Raw genomic sequence first — 20,091 nt, 5'->3', positions numbered from 1 at the left:
AATTCACACCCGTTGTGCTGTGCTTGCATGGCAGGAGATGAATTCAAGGCAGTCCCAGCAGCTCTGCCCTGTGCTGCTGATAAATCTCCCCCTTTGCAGGCACGGAGCGAGATTTAGTTGAGGCGTCGCTCAGATCCCTCACAGGCGGGTGCTCAAAAGCACTGACCCCAAACCAAGACGGAAATGAAAACAGTAAAAGGAGATTAAAATGCTGTGAAGCTGTGCAGAGTAGCTCCCCACCTGCCTGTGATTTAGGGCTCTGCTCATCTGCTAACACACCTAATTCATATCCATCTAGGTCCATCATGCTGTGCCGGCTGGGTTGGGGTGGTGGGGCAGGACATGAATGTGGCAGGGGTGCTCTGGGGACAGGGACCGTGGTGCCACCCTGCTGTGTCCCTCCTGTCCTGTGGGCCAAGAGCAGTGTCCCACCCGGTGGCAGCACAGAGCAAAGGTGGAGGCGGAATGTCATCCCTGCAATAAAAACAGGTGGTTACGTGGGGGACTGCTCGTTCCTCTTCAATGGGGATGTTAAACATGGGGACTAACAGGGCAATAAGCCTGCCTAATAAACCAGGTGACTGCGAATGGCTTAATGAGCTATAATGGCCTGCGGGAAGGGCTGGTCTGGGTGCTGCTCCTGGGTGTGCTGCAGGAGCACCTACGGTGGGCAGCGGTCTCTGTCCAGAGGCTGTCCTTCCTATGGGACTAACAATCTGCAGTCTTGAAATTCAGCATGTGTTTGGCATCTGGGCCATTCAAACAAGAGGTTTGCCAGATACGGTCTTTGTGATGGAAGTGATGTCTTGACAAAAGGACCCGGGAGCCCTGGTAGTCCCTGTTACCTCCCCACAACAGAGATGATTTAGGGTCCCACAGCTCACGGGGGCATGAGCAGCTCTGAGCCTTGCAAGGCCCACCAGGGTGGAGATAGATCCGCAACAGGAGGACAGAAAAGCCAGTGTCACCAACTGAAATGTGAGCAGCAAGCACAAAAACAATCATCAAGAATATCTATGTGGGGAAGAGAGGAAAGAAGATGAGGAAAAAAAGGGACCACCTGGATCAGTCCCCTGGATAAGCCCATCCGTGCAACGCCCTTGTGTCTCCCACTGCCCCATCCCAGTGCCACTGCTCTGGGTTTCAGCGTTGCCCAATTTCTTTATTCGTACTCGGTATTTCCAAATCCTCCTGATTTTGTCTCATTAGCAAATGTCACCAACGCACCCTTCCTTCCTCTGCCGACTTGCTAATGAGAATACGGGAAAAGACCAACCCTCATCCTGATCTTCAAGGATTTTACCCTCCAGCCCAACAGAACTTCTAAAATATGAATACCCCATTTACACCCATCTCAGCTGGCCTGGACCAGCCCTGCCCGACAGCTGTCCACACGGTGCCACGCCAGCTGTTTGGCTGACACCCAGATGCTGCATTCCCTGCCCTTTTCTAGAAAACAAGTGAGCTGATGTGCCCTGATGATTTAGCTTAATCAACATCTGGAAAACACGCGAGCTTTGGAGAAAACACTCAAATATAAACACACTTTGAGAAGGAAAAAAAAATCCATCTTTCTTGTCCAATGCTGTCAAGAGTTCTCTGTCTGTGCACAGACTTTGATTTATGACTTCGGGGATGGCATTTTGGCAGAGATCACATTTCTTTGCATGTCAGGTCTCCTTCCCTGGCTTCTTCCCCACCCCTGTCCCCAGCCCTCCTTCACCGGGGGACCTCAGGGACCAGGGGACCTGGCTCAGGAGATGCAGTGATGTGCCGATGGGGCTGGGGAGAGGAGGGGATGATGCCCGGTGCTGAAGCTTGCAGGTGTTTGTTTGCTGACAGAAGGAGGTGGAAAAATCCCGTTGCTGTGGGGTGCTGCAGGATGATCCCCAACCATTCCCAAGCATCCCCATGCCTTGGGATCAGGGGGATGCAGAGGAGGGGGGCGTGCAGGGTCAGACAGCTCAACCCCATGGTGCCCTCCTGCATGCGGGGCTGCCTGAGATGGCAGAGGGAGAAGAGAGGTAATGAGCACCCAGGTTTCCTGCCTGGTGCTGCAGTGATGGCCCTTACTTGGCTTCTCTCCCAAAAATCCTCCCACCAGCCCCGGAGGGGGGGCATGGCCACGGGCTGTGCCTCCCCGCACACCCTGCTGCAGGCTGTTTGTGGGGAGCAGCGGGGAGAGGAGAGGCTGCCCAAGGCACGCACTGATACATGCTCTTGCTTGCCTTTTTTTTTTTTTTTCCTTCTTTTTACGGGAATAGATGATGTGCCCTGTCTCAGCTAATTAGCTATTTCCTCACCAGATTGTTGTGGAGGGAAAACACTGGTGGTGCCATTAAGCGAGGAGGACGAACCCTGCTCGTCATCATTCCCTGCGGCTCTTCTCTCACCAGCCCCAGAGCAGTCTCGGTGGGGCAGTGGAGGTGGTTTTGCCCTGACAGCACTGGCTCGGGGGGCAAGTGTCTGTGTACATCCTTGTGGGGCATCACCAGTTAACCAAGCCCCCATCCCCAGCTCAGGGAACCCCAAGTCCTGGGGACCCATCACCACGCATCACTGCCCTGGGGTGGGCACCTCTGGTTGCCCATTGAGTCTTCTATTTTCTGGGTTAGAAATGTTGACAGGCCAGAATTTGTCCTCCTTTGCCCAAAATTTCTGAGAACCCGCTGTGGGGCCAGGACACCTATGAAGCTCTGCTGTGGGGCTGCAGGTCCTGGGGGGGGTCCCTTCCACCTGGGAGAATGGGAGGGAGGGGGTGAGGAGTCACATCTCCACAGCCCTGGCTGGGCTTATTTTTTTCTTTTTTCTTTTTTCTTTTTTTTTTTTTTTTTTTTTAATTTTCTCAGCTCAGTCACATTTCTGGAGCTCGCATCTCCCCCGACTGCCGTGGCTCCCAGGCTTTTTGCTTCCTTCCCTTCTGCTCCGGCAGCTGCAGCAGACGCTGCGAGTCTGCGATAAGTTATTCAGCAGCATTCTCCACGCTGGTCCTTGGATTTCAATTTCCACATGTTTCCCTTCAGGCTGTTTCCAACTAATTTCTCCATTTGCATAATGCCCCCCTTAGGGATGCGCTTGCTCAGCCTCTTCCCCCCCCTTTTACAAGATCATCAGAGATCCAGGCTATTAGTGGAAAACTCTCTTTAATTCTGTTGGTCCTTCGGAATTAGCCCAGTCCTGCCTCGTGTGCCTCCAATTAAAGGAGACAAAGGGGCAGGGATGCAGAGATGAGCAGATTTGGGGAATGAGCCCTGGCAAGCCTTGGGGGCACTCCCATGGGGGTGAGAAGTGGGACCATGGGGGCAGGGGGAGGCTGGTCCCCATGCCCATCGCATGCATCCAGCTCCTCGGGCGGGGATGCCCCTCACCTCTCCCGGGCACCCCATCACTTCTCTCCACCATCAGAAGCCAGACCTGGCTAGTCACTCCTAATATTCATATTTTCCTGCCCCTCTCTGAGCTTGTTTTATTTTCAGCTTCTCCTCTAGGCAGCCTGACCAGAAACCTTCCATCCTCTACCTAATTCTCATCCATCCCCACATGGCTAGAAGCCCCCATTACCACCCTGCTCCCAATGTGGGCTGCTGGCTGGGATCTACATCGCAGTACGACTCCCCCCGAGCTGCCCAGACACCAGCTGGATGATAAACTCCGCAGGGAGCTGCAGAAACACCTCCAGCTCCCAGCCAGCTCAGCACTCCCGCAGCAGCCTGCAGAGCTCCCCTCTTCCCGCTCCAGCTCCGCGTTGTTACAAACAGCATCCTTTTCGCCTGCTCCTTTATTAGCTCTTCCACATTATAAAAGATAATGGGAACTCTCAGAACTGCTTCTGAACAGGTCTCTGATGTGCTTCTCTCCTTTATGGCTCGAGTACAACAGAAATCGCAGACATTAACATGCTTCTTTAGGGTGAAATGTACATTTGAATGACACGCAGCCGGAGGGGCACGCTGCGCCTCTTGCAGAGCCATGGGCAGAGAGGGGCAAGGAGGATACTGGGGAGGGGGAGCCCTTTGGGGCAGTCATTGCCTTCATATCCACCCCGAAGCACTTGGTGTGCCGCTGACAACACACAAATTGGCACAAGTAAGTTGTAGACGTGGATGTGCAGTTTTTCCTTGCCTTTGGATGATGGAGATGCCCCCATCTCGTGCTGCCTCCAAGACCTCCCCCCTCAGGACCCTGTGCCCTCGTTCCCAGCACCCCACCCCAGGCTCTGCAAGCTGTGCCAGCCCTTCCTCTCCACCCCTTTGGTGCTCAAGCCCCCGACCTAGTGCCGAGAGCTGAGGTCTTTCCCCCTGGTTCCTCCCCCCCGGTCACTTCTTGGGCAGAAATTCCCCCTGCAAGTCTCCCCAGGGCCAAGCAGCGAGGGATGCCGGCCTTCCTGGGGCCCCGACTTGCAATTAGCGTGGCAGTCGTTATGAATGCTGGAAAGCCTTGCTGGCTCTGCCAGACACCTTTGATGAGCAGTGTCTGCAGCTTGCATTTCTCCTTGTTCTTTTTTTTTTTTTTTTGTCTGGGATGGGCTGGTGACCATGGATCTGTCCCGAGGGGGATGCAGAGAGCACCCCAGGACCTTTTGGTTGTGTCCATGCTGTGCCCTCCTCCTTCGCTGCAGCTGAAGGGCCAGGTGCCACCCATGGCACCAAAACGAGAGCGTTGTCCCCATCATGGGAGTCCTGACACCACCCCCAGATGCCCAGAAGAAAGAGCAGTCATTGCCTGATGGCTGCAGGGGTGCCACAGCCCTGCAGGGATGGGGGCACCAAGCTGGCAGCAGGATGCGGCATCGCTCTTGTACTCCTTCCAAGGTGCTCCTCCTGGTCCCTGCAGGCAGCCCGCTGCTCAGTTCCCTGCTGTGGGATGGTGTCACCCCACAGCACCGGGCAGAACGGGTGTCACCGGCTCACAGAATGGCTGAGGCTGGCTGGGACCTCGGGAGGCCGTCTGGTCCAACCCCTGCCCAACCAGTGCCACCTAGAGCAGGTTGCCCAGGACCATATCCAGGTGGTTTTGAATATCTCCAAGGATCTGCTGTTAGTCTGAAAAGGGAAAGAGCCTGCACAGGGCATCCAGGGCTGGGTCCTGCCGTGCGGGTAGCCCTTGCGAGCACTGGCACCCTGTGCTCCGCAGGAAAGCTCGATCCCAGGAGGGCTGGCGGCTGGGGACGGTGCTGGTGTGCAGGCGGCAGCTACACGTGGCCCCCTTTGGAGAGGTAAGCGATGAGTGCCACCACCACCCCGACGTACACGCCTGTGCCGATGGTGATGGAGAGCGCCGCGAGGAAGAGGGCTCGGCGGGAGGCTGAACTGGCCAGGTGGAAATCTCCTTTGGAGACAGCCTTGCTGGTCTGGAGGAAGAAGAAGCACACACAGCTGTACCTTCTCGTCCCCCTGCGATACGGGTTCATGCAGCACGCACAGGGGGATGGATGTGCACAGGGATGAGCTGGAACGTGCCCCAATCAAGCTACGTGTGGGGTGTGCAGGCATCCAAATGGCCCCCCTCACCAAAAACACAGGCAAACCCAGAGGGCCAGATCTATCCACAGCGAGGAGTCTCAGGCCTGATGTCCTCTCTGCAGGTGTCCTCTCTGTGTGGACCCGGGGAGGGCCCCAGGCTAAGTGCTGCATTTTCTGATACCTAAATTTATCTTGGAAGCGGATCGGTTACATCGCCGCGCTCTGCAAACAGATTTTGGTGCTTTGAGTGGGCTAAGCGGGAAGCCTGCCGATGCTCTGCATTTTTTGCTGATCAGTCTGTGTTTAAAAAGATCTCGGGCAGAATATTGTCACTCTCCTGGAGCTGGGGCTTCTGTGCGTGTTCAGTGCACAGATGAATCAGCTGCCCAGCCCCAGCCACTTTATCCTAGGAAGGCTGGGAGAGCACCAAAATGAAGGAACAGGAAGCCATTTAACGATATTTAATGGATTTTGTCAGGTTTGAGTCTTCAGTTGAAACCTATTGACACAGAAGGGCTTATGGAGCCCGTGACGGGGGCAAACGTGGGTGTTAGCTCTCAGGGCTGGAGACTTCCAGCTTCCCCGAGTGCACGGGGTGCATCCAGACCTGTTCCTAATATCTCTTGCTACTGGGGCTCAAACAGACACAGACACAGCCTGAAGGGATGCTCCTTGCCAAGACAGTGAACCCAAAGGGTAATTACAGCACAGGGAGCCAAGCGTGAGCTGTACAAAGCACATCATCACATGGCGAAGGCACTGTGCGACCCCACACCGCACACAAAAATGTGAAATCAGCCACTTCTCAGGTCCCAGGCAGTTGGAGCTTCCCCCTTCTCTCACCGGCTCTGTGCCAGGTGCTCCTGTTAGATACTTTTCCATTTCTGTTTCTATCTTCTTGATTTAACTTCTTAACACCTGTCCCCCTTCTATTCTCGGTACAACAGCATCCGTGCAAACACGGAGCGAATCTCCTGGCTCGACACGAATTATTCTGGGCTGACAGTAACGTGACTGTGAGCAGGCTCTGAGCAAAGCCCTGCAGAAGGCAGCAGCTCCTCCACGTTACTGCAGCCCGAGGGCCGCCACTCTCCAGCCTCTCCTGCTTTCCCAAAGGTGCCCTCAGCAGCATCACTCCCCAGGGAAGGCAACGAGGAATTGGACACCCTGTGTAGACCCCGAACCCAGGATCTTTGGGAATCCTGGAGGAGTTTTAATTGGATGAGATGCTGCTTTCCAGCTGCTCACAGTCTGGTGTTGGCTCAGAGGGTTCAGCCAACGAGGAATAGAAACAGGGGCAAGGTGGAGCCGCACGGTGATGGGGAGACCATAGTCCCCATTGTTCCTGGTCTCCAGGTCATGGGCTACCTCCGTGCAGATGAAATTATGGTGCACGACCTCCACACTACTGGAGAATGGGAGGGTAGGTGGAAAAGGCTGTTATCCTCACTTGGCTGGAGGGTGAGAACCTGAGCAAGGAACCAACGGGAGCCCCGGTTCCCTAAACAGCACCTGAAAGCCCAAAGGAAAAGCCTGCCCCCAAAATAGGAGCTGGAGGGCTTGCAGCCCCATGGCAGTTGTGGAGCCATCCAGGATCAGGATGCCCCAGCCCTCAGGGGTCTGGGCACAACACAGAGGTGAGCAGAAAGGTCCCTGCAGGACCCTGGCACCAGGGCTGAGCACATGCAGGCAAGCAGAGGGGGCCGGGACATCTCTTACCCCTTGGGAGAAGTAGAAGGCAGCAATCCCCAGGGGCCAGAAGCAGCACAGCATGGAGAACAGGGCCAAGCCCAGGTGGTCCCGGGGAGGAAGCATCAGGAAATGGTCCTCGCTTTCGCTGTCACTGGAGGAGTCGCTCTGCAAAAAGGGATGAAGTCAGGGCTGGTAGGAAGGTGGTGGGAAGCTCCAGCAGCACGTCCGTGAGCTGCCCCACGCCCTGCCATCCACTCCTAATGAACCTGCATGAATCAGAGCCCTGCCAGAGCAGCACACAGGGATGGAAGAAATGTCTGACAGCACCCCAAGCCCCCCAGAAGTTTTCTCCCCGACCTGGCAGGGCGGGGGAGCAGGGGCTGCAGGCACCCATCTCCTCGTGCCACCAGGCTCCTCGCCACGCTGCGCCCCGAGGCTCCCTCTCAGCCCTTTCCCTCACCTCCTGCTCCACCCCAGCCCCACCACATAGTCTCACATGTTTCCTACCTGCAGGTTCAAGGGTGAGTTTCAGAAATATCTCAGTGTCTCAGCCTGGTTAGATGAGAAAACCCGTAGCTCAGCACATTCAGGAGCGGAGCCGCTCCTCGGCTCCCTGCCAGAGCAAACGCTGAGCTCGTTTGCTGGGGGTCTGGGATTTCCCTGGGAGATATTCTCACACTGAAATACCCTGAGCTTTGGTGGAACTGGCTGTTTGTCAGCTCAAACAAACTTAAACAAAGTGCCTTATCCCCATTAGGGACCGGCAGATCGATACCCCGCTAAACTAATTTAGAAATTGAGGGAAAGCGGCTGAAGCGGAGCGGCGATGTGTCCTGTCCTCTTAGCAATCCCATTGCTCAGATCAGCTGCCACGAACCCGCCTGCATTCGGCCAGGGCTTTCCCGGCAGCCTGTCCTCTGAGTGATACACGGCTGTGGGGGAGGCACGGGGCTGTGGCAGAGCCGTGCTCTGGGCTGGGCAGCCCGCACTGCCGGCCTCAGGGACCTGAGAAGCTGGTGGCCTCCTCCTGAGGTCTGCTGTGAGGGAAACGGGCTGGAAATTATAAGGAGGAGGAAGAAAACCTTGGTGCACAGAAAGTGAGGGGTGAGACAGGAGGTGGTGGGGTCTGGGAGCGAAGCTAAAGGGAAAGAAGAGGTAATGTATGCCCAAGAAGTTGGACCAGAGGTAGCAGAGGAGGCGTTTGGTGCCGTCCCACCGCGCAGAGCTCACCTCGTACTCCTGCAGCTCCTCCTCCTCCACCTCGTAGGACACCGTTTGGATGCGGATGTCGCTTTCTACCAGGCGTGACCCTTGCGCCTCGTGCCCCTCAGGCCCTTCAGACGGGGCCTCTTTGCTTTCCGTGAAAGTGGTCTCGCAGCTCTCCGCCTTGCTGTCCTTGGCCTTGAGAGCGGTCTCATCCTTCACCAGGATGAAGTTGGGGCCGTACAAGGCTTCGACAGCCAGCTGCAGGGAGCTGGCGTCCAGCAGCTGGTGAGTCCTGGCACCGCCCGTGTTCTGGAAGATGTAGGAGTAGAGTTTCCCTTGGCAGCGGTGGCTGGGGTAGTCCTGGCTGTGATGCTGGTGGTAGGAGTAGGTGCCGCGGAGGTGCCCGTGGGCCTTGGCCAGGAGCGGGTCCTGGAGCTCGCGCACGCTCTCCATGCTGCGGGTGGAAGGGGAGAGCGATCCTGCGGGAGCAGAGAGAGTGGGAGGGAAGAGCTGGCACTGCAGCGAGGCACGGCAGCCCAAACGCCTGTCGCCCATGCGGAGCCGATGTCACGGCGGGGCTAGCGGGAACAGAAGGATTTGGCGAGGCTGGGGAAAACAAGGGCCCTCCCCCCCTTTTCCCCAGCTTGAATGCTATCTCGGCAAACTGAGCATCTCCTTGTCCCTCCCCAGCAAGATAAGGATGCAGCCGTGCGACAGGAAGCTCTGATTCAGGCTGGATTAAGACGAGGATTTGCTGTATCTATAATGCATCTCGAGATGGCCACGCACAGCCTGGCAGGGAAGGACCTTCTGTATCTTTTGTGCTGGCTCCTAATTTGTGCTGCTGCAAGGCGTAACAGCACTGAAGTAGCTAAGGGGCTGACATCCACCTGAGGGGCCCTCCTGAATTCCCAAAGTGGAGGCTGGCATGGGGAATTACAGCCCTGTGGGCATTACGTGCTCAGCTAACGGCCTTCATGGGCACAGGCTGATTTTTGGGGCCGTTTCACAGGCTAGGGCTGGGACACGAGGAGGCAGCAGTCAAGGAAAGCCAGGATCCCTCAGCTACAGATGTCAACACCAATTCCTGCCTCAGGAAAATTCCCCTCCCTGCTCCGTTCCTCCATTTCAGAGCGCTGAAACACCGCCCTGCTTCTTCTCTTTTTTTTTTTTTTTCTTTTTGGCATGAAAATTTCTGAGATGAAATGTTTCAACCCCGTTTCTTCCGAGGAGCGCTTGCTATTTTGGCTCTCCAACCCACCTTGGCACAAAGACACTGCGTAGTGAGATACCCGAATCCCCCAGGAGAGAGAGAAACGATCGCCCTGTGCTCCTCGGCACCCGAGCGCTGTGTTTTACAGCCGCTCTCCGGCACCTTCCCGGCTCCCGGAGCGTGCCACCCTCTTGCCTCGCAAGCCCAAAGGTTGCTTCTCCTCCCCAGAGACCTCTGCAGCTGCTTCCTCTGCAGGATGCTGCGCGGCAGAGGCACGCTGCCACCTGCTACAGGGCTCCCAGTGGCGCACCAGCCTTTCTGACGGGAGGTGCATCACCTTGGCTCCAAACCAACCCTCGGGAGGAAAACAGAAATGAAGGAGTTGGAGCCGAAAGCTCCAGGGAGTGAACAGCCCGATTGCCTCCCAAGCGGTCCTGTTCCCCTCAGACGAATTCTGCCACAGTGCACAGGTTTGAGTGCTGTAGCCTGTTGTAAATGTCCTCGTTGATGGGTTTTGTTTTGGCAGCGGTCGTTGCATTTTGGAAAGCTGTTCAGGAAAATGAAGCCATTCAAAAGCACTCCTGCATCGCTAAAGCACTGCACATTTTGGCGAGTGCCCTCCACACCTCCCTCCCCCAAATCATTGTCTGCTCTCCTCACCCTCCCACCTTACTAATAAAGCACTCAGTGGCTCCTGTGGCAGATGGCTGCGAAGCATTTTCCCAATATTTAAAGACGATGCCTATTGGTACCACAGAGCATTTTATTTCCTGCACAGAGCCAGATAAATGTGCTCGGAGCACAAAGCCTCCTCCCTGCTTCCAGGTGAGGAACGCACAAACATCTTCTTTGCTTCCCTCAACATGCAGATTAGATTTCTGATGAAATATGTTTCTTTTTTAATGAAATTATAAGGGCTGACCAGACCCTGAGCATCCCTCAAATGTAGGAGCCCAACCTGGAGCAGGACACCTTGCAGCAGGACACCAAGGTCCAGCAAGAGAGAGCTGGTGGTTGTGCTGAGGCACCAACACCTCGTCTCCAGAAGTGTTTCTGGCTCTGAACCACGATGGAGAGGGATGGCAACCTGCTGGGATCCGAGCCCAAATGTGCTGGGAAGCAGCCGCAGCCGGGCTGTGGGCAGGCTGCCAGCAAGAGGATGCTGCAGGCGTGGAGGATGCTGCCTGTCATGCACCAGGTCGTCGGCACCGATTTTGAGGAGGGAGAGAGGTGTGTGGCAAAGCTGCTGGCTCACAGCTGGCTGGCACTCAGCACATGGGCTGAAGAAAGAAGGGCCAAGAGGCATTAGGAACCCCAAAAGTGGCGTGGGAGAAGGCAGGGGGTGCTCAGGGTGTGTGCTCTGAAGCGCACGAGCTGGATGAAGTGGGGCTGCCACCTCCAGCAGGGGCTGCAGGAGGGGTCCTCGTGGCCACATGGGGAGCCCAGAAGAGCAACTCCTCTCTCTGGGAGAAGCATGGGGTGGTAACGGGGCTGCTGGGACCAGGAGGAAATGAAGAATGAAGGTCTCACTGCCATTCTCATACAGATGCAGCGGGACCATGGAGTGCAGCTGTAGCACCCATTGGGCTGACTGCAATGGCACGCCTCTGCAGGGCAGGCTTGTACCATGCACTGGGCCATAAAAACACCAGAGATAATACTGGAGGGAATCACGGGGAGAGTGCAGGGCTGGGAAGAACCAGTGCAGCCCTGCGGTCTTCCCCAAACCCCATTCGTTTTATCTGGATCCCATAGAGAATTTGGCCACACTGGGACTGAATAAAGTAAGCCCGGTAATAACCAGGCTTGGGGGAAGAGGAACGGAACAGACATCCTCTGGCCTTGTGTCCGGCCAGGACACCCCTGAGGGGCAGAGCCCCGTGCCTCAGCCATCACTGCAGGCAGGCTGAGCCCTGCAGAGGACAGGAGCAAATGCTGGCTCCCTGCAAACTGCTTCATCCCCCTGGCACCACGAACCATGAGACTGGGCTCCCCCAGGCTCCCCCAGGCAGCTGCAGCGTTCTCCAGCCCATTGCTGGATGGAAAGAGCCAAAATAAGGCCTGACAATAACGAGGTGCCAACCCCAGCTCTGCTCATCGTGCAGCCCAGCCCCGCACCCCGGCCCCGTGGCTGGCGCAGGTTGGCGGCGCAGCCCTCGCTGGGACCCTCAGCGCAGATGCTGGCCACGATAAGCCCAGTTAATGGTGAATTAAGTAGCTGTTCCAGGAATCAATCATCGTCTAATTGCCCTGTCAAGCAAACACTCTGCCTGGCTTCCCGGGCTCATTAGGAGGTTGGGATTTCTTTGCACGTCCCCAGGCTCCCGAGTGAGAAGGTCAGCTCTGCCTGGCCAGAGGCTGTCCCTTGGGACCAGCACCCTGCAGGCTGGCGTGCTCGGGGAGTGATGCCCGCTGTGCTGCCGTGTCCCTGATGGGTCTGGGGGCAGGGGACAGCACAAACTGCTGGGAAGCAGCATCACAGAGAGGTACAGCTGCTGTGGCCCCAGGACAGCAACGGTCCCACTCCTGATGGAGCAGGGACATGGAGATGTGGCCGGCACCCTTCCCATCACAGCTGTGAGCCTTGGGGTCAGGTGCAGCTCGAGGGGAGAATAAAAACCCTTTTATCAGGCCAGCAGGCATCGCTGCAGAAAGCAGCCGTGCTCTGGCTGGCGGAGGAGGAATGAGGAATGAGGACACGTGGCGGCAGCCGTGGCACCCAGAGGAGCAAAGGGGCACGGTGGGGGCAGCGGTGGGAGAGGATTGACACGGAGCCAACAGGCACGGGTTAGAGGGAGGACAGCTGAGCGTGTTTGTGATGGGAAGCAGCAAATTCACAACTTCAATGCAGCCAGTTTGATGGAGCTGGAAGGGGTGAGCTGATCTCTCACTCGTCTGATCTCCTAACGGGTACAGAGCCAGGGCCTCGGCAGCGGGCTCCCGGCTCCAGCAGAGACGAAATTGCTGCGAGAATTGGGACGCGGTGGGCTGCTTCTCAAGGCTGGCGAGTCAAATTGGGCAATTTCCAGGTGGAAGCCGAGCCTTTGCTCTCCCTGGTTAAAACGTTTCTCTGCAGCAGCGCTTCCACCCCGCTGCGCCCAGAGCTCCTGCGCCGCTCCTAACGGGGAGCAACAGCACATCCAGCCCCCGGGGCGCTTCGGCAGCAGCGACCCCAGCCCCTAAACCTCTGGAAATCAACTCCGGCCGTGAGCTCCGAGCTAGGAGAAGGGGGCTGCCCTCCAACCCCGGCTGTCCTGCCCCCGGGGGGCCGCTGCCACCGCGTCCCCTCGGGCCCGGCGTTTGGAGAGGTGGCCGCTAGATGTCCCAGGTGCTCCACGCAGCGCGGGGGCCGGGGGAAGGCACAGAGTGGAAAGGCACCGGGGGGGTCCCCAAGTGCGTGCCCCGGCTGCGAGGGGGGCGTTCACCGAGCTGGGGGGCGGTGGGGATGGAGGAGGGCTGGAGGAGAGGGGTGGTGGTGAGACACGCGGCTGTGCGGGCGGCTAGGTGTAAAATTAGCACGTCCGGAGTCTCTCCGTGTCCTTTTTTTTCAGCTGGAGAGACACCAAGTAAACAAAGCTGCTGGCAGGAGTTCCCGCAGCCTGGCTCGGGGTGCGGGGTGCGATGCAGGGGCTGCCCTGGCGCTGCAGCCTGTGGGGTGGCTGCCCAAGGGGTGACCTGGCCGGCAGCACTGGGCTGGGGAGGTGGCCAGGACAGGATTGGGGCTGGGTGAGCCCTGGAGGTGCCAACAGCCGCGCTGGGACCATCAGCTCAGCCCTAGGGACTTGTGCACTTGCGCCCACCCAACCTCCAGCCCCGCAGAGCGCTCAGCAGCCAGCCCTGGTGAGCAGCGGGAGCACTCGGTGCCCATCAAAACCGATTGATAGCTCCCACCGGAGGCCTCTGTGCCTTGCCACACGTTGGTTTGATGGCCAAGAGGGATTGCTGGGGGAAAGCACGGGTCAGCACGATGACTCCAGCGCGGGGAGGCTGCCGGGGCTGTCGCTCAGCATCGCCAGCCCTTGGAGGCACCAGCCCGCCAGGAGAGCTCGGCCACACAATTCCAGCCCAGAATTTCCAGGGAAAAGCAAATTCCCATCCTGCTGCAACACCCAAATCACCGGCCTGGAGGAACATCACCCCAGGCTGGGGGCAGGCTTCAAGCTCCCCTTGCCCAGCTCAGGACCACCCTCAGGAAATCTTGTGGCTGCTGCACGCGAAGCTGCCTGGAGAGATGGGTACTGGCTCCCAGCCCTCAGTGCAACAGCCTGCCTGGAAACACCCGTGTGTGTAGGGCTGCTGAGAACCAAAATTACGGGGCCTTGTGCCTTGCAGAAGCTCGCAGCCTGGAGGCAGACCCGTTCCTTGCCCAGACCAGGCTCCCTGCATGGGGTGCCCGCATGGACACCAAGCCCACGCTGCCAGGAGCAGCTCACGGAGCTCCCCCAAGGCTCTCTGATGGCCAGGGTGTTCTTGCTGCTGCTGGGAGGCACACAGAAGCTTGTGCCTGTGGATTGTAATTTTACTCATGGCTGGTTTTCCTACGCCAGTGGTTACAGTCTTCGGTTTCCCATCACATTTTCCTCATCACTATTTATACCTAGCACTGAACTGCACACGGTGGGTATCCCAGGTGGCTCCAAGCTCCTCTCATGTCTCCTTACATGTCACCCTGTGCTCCAGTCCCACCATCTCCACTTCAAGGCTCTTTTCCTTCACGTCCCCCAGGCCATGGCACCCTGAGGTGCTCCCCTGGCCACAGCCTGCCACCCAGAGCAGGAGTGACCTGGCAAACATCACCCTGCTTTCCTCCAGGAGAGAGACCTGAACCCCGGCTTCATCCTGGATCTCCCTCCAAGTCCCCCCTCTGTCAGTCGAGGCTGGCAATGTAAAGCAGTTGTTCGGGGCTGCTCATTTGTCTCTGTTTAAAACATATACGTACAAATGATTCATAACCACCCTGAAGGCTGACGCATGCCATCACCTCCCTTCCCCACCGTCCTGTTTATTTTATCTGCCTTCATTCAGCTCAGGGCTATTTCCACCCTGCTTGCTGTGGCCCTGTTCTCCTGGGGCATCCCTGTGCCCCTGCACACTTCAGATGTTTAATTCATTTGCCAATGAGCTGCTCTCCCTTTAAAAAATGAACTTACACTCTGGGCACGGCACATCTCTAGCTTATTTTTCCAACCCCTAAGTTTCCAAACACGGCCTGTGCTCATCGTGGGTGCAGCCAGCTGGTCTCCAGCAGAGGAAGAGATCCCTCCATTCCTGCTCCAAACAAACCTCAAAGGTTAGGCTGTCACCCAGCTGCAGCTCTTGCTGGCAGCTCTTGCTGGCCCTGCAGCCCCCTGGGGCAGCCAGGAGCATCTGCAAGGGCAAAGACACGCAGGACACGACTGCTAGGTTACCTGCCATGGGGCTGGGAAGAGCCGATGAAAACCGATGTCATGTGCTCTTTTTAATGTCTCTGTCAAGTCCTGACCACGGCTTGCTGAGTGGCCCCCTGAGCTTGCCCTTGCCTTTGCTGTATCCATGCTTTCCCTCTCTTTCTGGCTCATTGCTCTTCCCCAGGCTGGATTTAGACCAGCCCCTCCTGGCACTGCGCTCAGGCTGCACCCCTAAAGCTGCTGTCAGCATGCTCCTGGCATGTCCCTGCTGCATGGGGACAAGCCACAGCCCCGTCCATCTCACCCTGCCTGGCATCTTGGGGTCTGTGGGGTCTGCGGGGCATTCGGGGAGAGCCCAGCCCCGGAGCTCCACCACAACTGGGGAGGCTCGACCTGGCCCCATGGGGCTGGGTGGAAATTGTCACGCAATCATTTGGTTCTCCAGAAACAGAGCCTGGGGACAAACCCTGTGCCTGCCTTTGTTTTTCAAGAGAGAGATGAAACGTTTCGCTCCAAAGGGAAGCTGTTGGAAGCGAGGCACCTGAAAAACACTGGAGACGAGTGCAGCTTTCCCCTCCAGGCTGACCAAGGCATTTGGACTGCTTTGCTGCCTTTTGCGCTTCACTAAGAAGCAGCAGCAGTAAGACTATTTGGAGGAAATCTATAATGGACTTTTTTTTTTTTTCCTGTCTCAATGCTGTGGCTTGGCTCCTCAGCTGGAAAAGTCAATCATTTGCCCATCACTAATTCTACAGATAGAGAAAAGCTGGCTCAAGATCTGGCCTAAAATAACCCCCTTGAACTTGTACCACGAGCACTGCCTGCCAGAATCAGGCCCAGCTTTAGAAAATAGGCAGAAAAGAGCAAAAAATCTGCCTGATTCAGAGCAAATGCCTGCAAGAGAGCTAGAAAACAACTCCGGGCATGGCTGTTAAACAGGAGGGAGGGCAGTGGTCAAGGAGAGGTGAGAGACCTGGGGAAGGGGCATGGTGCTTCAGTGTCCGGAGGGTCTGATGCCAACGGGGTTGGGGGCAGGATGGGCAGAGCTGTGGGCTTCACCTCGTCCTCCCCCACCTCAGAGGGCAGGGAGGGGTTTGGTACCAGGCAAAAGCCGGGATTTGCTGTACAAATTCACCGCGCCGGAGCTGCAGCAAATTACTCATTCTTTAATAATCGTGTTTATTACCTGCCTCTGATGGTGGTTCAGGGAGTTGAAGTGAAGCCGATTCAGCTCCCCGAAGCTTTCGGTCTGCCAGCCATTTTCATGACACGAGAAACTTTTGCCGGAGAAATGCAGCCACTACATCTTTGATTGGGTAATTCCTGCTCCTGACAGCCTACAAAGTAACCAGCTATTATCCCCAGGGGACCGGGGCTTTTTTTTTTTGCCTTGTGTTGTTGCAGGCAGCCTCAGACCCCGCTCCTCTGCTTAGCCCTGTCATTTACGTAGTGCTACCTTCCACTCGGGGTCCTCCTGGGGAAAAAAAAAAGGTTTCTACCGGTGACAGATCCTGAGCTGACGGAAAGGCGATTTGTTTTCCAGAGGCAAAGCAACCCGGCAAAGTGGCTTGGTGGCGAAGAGCCTAGGTTTGGCGAAACCCGCAGCAGCTTCGGAGAAGGAATCATAACCAGGCGCTGGTCTGGCACTGAGAGCTCTCCCCTTCCCAACTCCTGGGCTCTCGGCTCTTCCCCCGGGCACAGGCAGGCACAGGGGCACCGGGCGGAGGTGCAGCTCCGGCGGGGCACGGGGCGGCCACGGCTCCCCGCTGCCCACGGCTGCAGGAGCGAGCCCCGTCCCTGCCCCTGCCGCTGCCCGGGGGTGCCCGGGGGGAGCCGGGGGAGGGTCTCGGGGGGCTCCGTGGGCTGGGCAGGAGGGCGGGCAGCCCCCAAGTCCTGCGGGCGGCCGAGCTGCCTGGCCGGGAGCCCCGCAGGCTGCCTCCCGTGCACGCAGCAGCGCAAGGTGCCATTGCAGCTCCCGTGCCATAGCTGGCCTGCAAAACTTTTCCCGAAATCCTGCCATTTCGCCCCCCCCCACCCGCCCCCCGGCCCCAGCAGCAGGCGCTCCCTCCCCGGCTGCCCGCTGCCCGCTTTCTGCACCTCGCAGCCCCCCGGCACGGCCCGACACCCCCCGCCACCTTCCTCATCTATTCCCTCCGGGACCCCCCGTCCCCTCTCCATCCCCATCCTTCCCCCCCCCCAAGCACCGCCAGCTCCCCCGGCTCGGAGCCCGCTCCCTTACCTGCGGGGCTCAGCCGCGAAGTTGGAGCGGCGGCGGCGGGGCGGCGGCGGGCATGGCCGCGGCGGGGGGGGCCGCGCTGCGGCGGGGCGAGGGCTGCGGGGAGAGGCTCGGGGGGGCTCCGGGCAGGGCCCTCGGGCACGGCCGGGGGGCGCCGAGGCGGGCACGGAGCCGGCCGGGAGGCGGCGGAGCCCTCCGGTGGCGGCGGCGGCTCCGCGCCCCGGTGCGCCCGGCGGCGGAGCGCGGCCGGTGCCGTTCCCCGGTTGCCGGTTCCCTGCTCCAGGAGCCTCCTCCCGGCGCGGCTCCGTCCCCTGCCACCCGTTCAGACGGCGAGGCTGGAAGTGGCTCCGCTGCCTCCCGCTCGCTGCCTTCGCCAGGGCGCAGCGCTCGGCGCTCCCCCCCCCCCCTCTCCAACCCCAGCGCCCGGGGGGAGCCCCCGGCAAGGCGGAGAGGCGCGGCGGGCAGGTAGAGCTCCGGGGGGGGCTCTGCTGCTGCGGCTCAGCCCGGGGTTTTCCTGCCCTGCCCTGCGGGGAGCTGCCGCCCGCCCGCCCGGGGGTCGCCCCGCTTGGCGGAGTTAATCCGGATTCGCATCAGCGCAGCGCGAGTTGGCACCCGGGCCCTGGCAGCCCGTCCCTCCCGCAGCCCCCCTCCATCCCCACGGTGCCCCGGGAGCTCTGCTGCTCCCCGCCGCTCCGGCAGCTCCCCGAGCCCCCCTGCTGTCTCCCTACTTGCTCCCAAACTCCCCAAATCCCGGCTCCTCCCCGGCTCAGGGGCACCCAGCAGCGTGACGGCTGCCAGCAGAAGTGTGAGAGGCTGAAGGGTGGCCCGGCTGGGGCGCCTGGACCCCCCCCAGAGGGGTCCAGGAGCTGCAGAGAGCCTTTTCCAAAACCAAAGGGACTGGCTGGATGGTGCAGGCTAAGCACAGCACCTGGGCTTTGTGTCCTCACAGTGAGAACCAGCAACAAGTGTCACAGCCCCGTGCCTGGCAGCTTTCAGCTCCCTGGGGGCAAACCAGGTCCCACTGTCTGCATCCCCAAGCAGCTCCGGGAAGGATGCGAGCCCAGAATGCCAGCCACAGGCTGGTGGCTGCAGCCAGGGGACTGTCTTCCAGGGTGACAGCTGGAGCACGGAGTTGCTATTATTAATACAGGGATCCCCAGGGAAAAGTGCTCCTGTTGGCCAGACCCAGCTGGCATAGCTTCAGGGGGGTCTCCTGCACAGCCTGCAAACCCCAAGAAGGACATAGTCCATGCAGATGTCCCTAGGGAGTGGGATAAATGGGAAAGGGCTCAGGATGCCACAAAGAGGTTGGGGTGGGCTGCTAAAAAGCAGCCCTATGGCATCTCTGCCATCAGAGGTCTGCCACTGCTGGTTATACAGGGACTTGGTGTTTGCTGGGACAGTTTGGTGGCAGCGACCTTCCCAGGGTGACAGCCCCAGCCAGGGTCCCCATTATGCCTCTGGGAGCTGCTGGTACCAGTGGGCATGCGCTCCGCTGGAGCCCAGCCTGCCGCAGGCAGCCCTGCAGTGTGCCTTGGTTATTGGCCCCCGCGCAGCCACGGTCAGCCAGCACCTGCTAATTAAGGGCTGACAAAGAAGGCCAGGAAGGAAAAGCCTCATCATGCATGGACAGCCCTTCGGCAAGGCCTGAGGGGCTTGGGGTGGTGGGAAGCAAGTCGTGAGCTTGAAACCCTGTCTCTCCATGCTGTGGGGGAGCCTGAGATAAAAACTTGGTAGCTGGATGAAGCCTCTTGATCCACGGCTTGCCAAGGCCCTGGGAGCTGCCGTAGCTCCACGCGATGCCGAGGTACCGAGATGCCCAGCAGGAGGACGAGCAGGAGAGCGGGGAGGATGGCTGATGGGTGGCAGTGCTGTCACCGCCAGCGTGCAGGCAGCTCTGCCCCCGCAAGCAGCTTTCGGCAGCTCCGTCCTTCACATGGGCCGCGCACAATCGCTGGATTAAAATGCAGGCGCGGCGATTAGCTGGCTGGGCGGGGGATTAGCCCTCTCCAACTTTACAGGCAGCACTTAGCGGCGGAGCTGCAGCTCTGCTTCTCCTGCTTTAGTGACGATAAGGTGACATTAGCATCCCCAATCAAAGCCTTGCCGACCTCAGGCGGCTCCGGGAGAAACGCATGCATGCGCTTGTATCAGAGGACATGCTTGTGCTTAGGAAGGTATGGTGAAAAACAGCTTAAGCTGTGTGGTTTTGGGGTCGTTGTTATAACAGCAGCCACCGGGTCCGTGTCAGAGTGGGGCAGCATCCCTGGGATGTGACACGAGCTCTCCTTGTGCCCTCCTGGCTGAAAGGAACGTGTGACCCAGAGGAATCGTTCAGGAATGAGCCGCCTCCAGGGCAGCGAGGAAAAAAACACCCATGGGAAACCTCCCTACCCGGAGAGATAAAAGGGCCAGAATTCAAGGCAGAGGCGGCAATAACACCCGGAGTCTCCTGCTCGGCTGAAAGTTGTAGCTAGATTTATGCATCCACTGGGGTGAATGAAAGAAAAATGGATGTACAAATGGCCCCCCTCTCTCAGCTGCAGGCAGCAAGGGAGACCTCTGGCAAGAACCCATCCAGCAGAAGGAAATGAGATCTCATTACATTAAATATTAGCCGACGTGTTATCACATTGGGCTTGTTATACCAGCTAAATGATGCCTCTCTTCAAAAAATAATTATGAAAACGTTGCCGTAGACATAGAATACGCGAGTAAAAGGCTGTGCTTGTGTTTCAGAGCTGCCTTGCACAGGAAGGTGGGTTTTTGTTTTTGATTATGTTCTATCAAACATTCAAAACTCACTGCCAATATGTCCTGAGCTTCGCATGCTTCATCTAGCTACAGACATAGCAACAGATAAATACGCCACGACAGATTTGGTAACACTCCTTT

General features: G+C 58.2%; 1 protein-coding gene across 4 annotated transcripts; it reads right to left on the bottom strand.

Annotated features, from left to right (window-relative positions):
• Nucleotides 1-3,760: 3,760 nt before the first annotated feature.
• On the bottom strand, nt 3,761-17,977 carry SYNDIG1L (synapse differentiation inducing 1 like). 4 transcript variants are annotated; one of them, XM_038180446.2, is made up of 4 exons: nt 17,200-17,977; nt 8,385-8,938; nt 7,182-7,319; nt 3,761-5,350 (listed from the first exon to the last, which is right to left on the bottom strand). In XM_038180446.2, exons 2-4 carry the CDS (start codon nt 8,913-8,915, stop codon nt 5,192-5,194), a joined length of 828 nt encoding a protein of 275 aa, XP_038036374.2. In that variant the 5' UTR covers nt 8,916-8,938; nt 17,200-17,977; the 3' UTR covers nt 3,761-5,191. The 4 variants fall into 4 exon arrangements, with proteins under 4 accessions (XP_038036374.2, XP_038036375.2, XP_038036376.2 ...); XM_038180447.2 differs by having other exon boundaries at nt 8,385-8,839; XM_038180448.2 differs by lacking the exon at nt 17,200-17,977 and adding an exon at nt 16,147-17,006 and having other exon boundaries at nt 8,385-8,839.
• Between the last annotated feature and the right edge of the window lie 2,114 nt (nt 17,978-20,091).

The sequence above is a fragment of the Anas platyrhynchos genome, chromosome 5, assembly GCF_047663525.1.
Source record: "Anas platyrhynchos isolate ZD024472 breed Pekin duck chromosome 5, IASCAAS_PekinDuck_T2T, whole genome shotgun sequence".
Lineage (NCBI taxonomy): Eukaryota > Metazoa > Chordata > Aves > Anseriformes > Anatidae > Anas > Anas platyrhynchos.
Note: the sequence above shows the minus strand (reverse complement) of the source record. Positions and strands in the feature narration are given on the sequence as shown.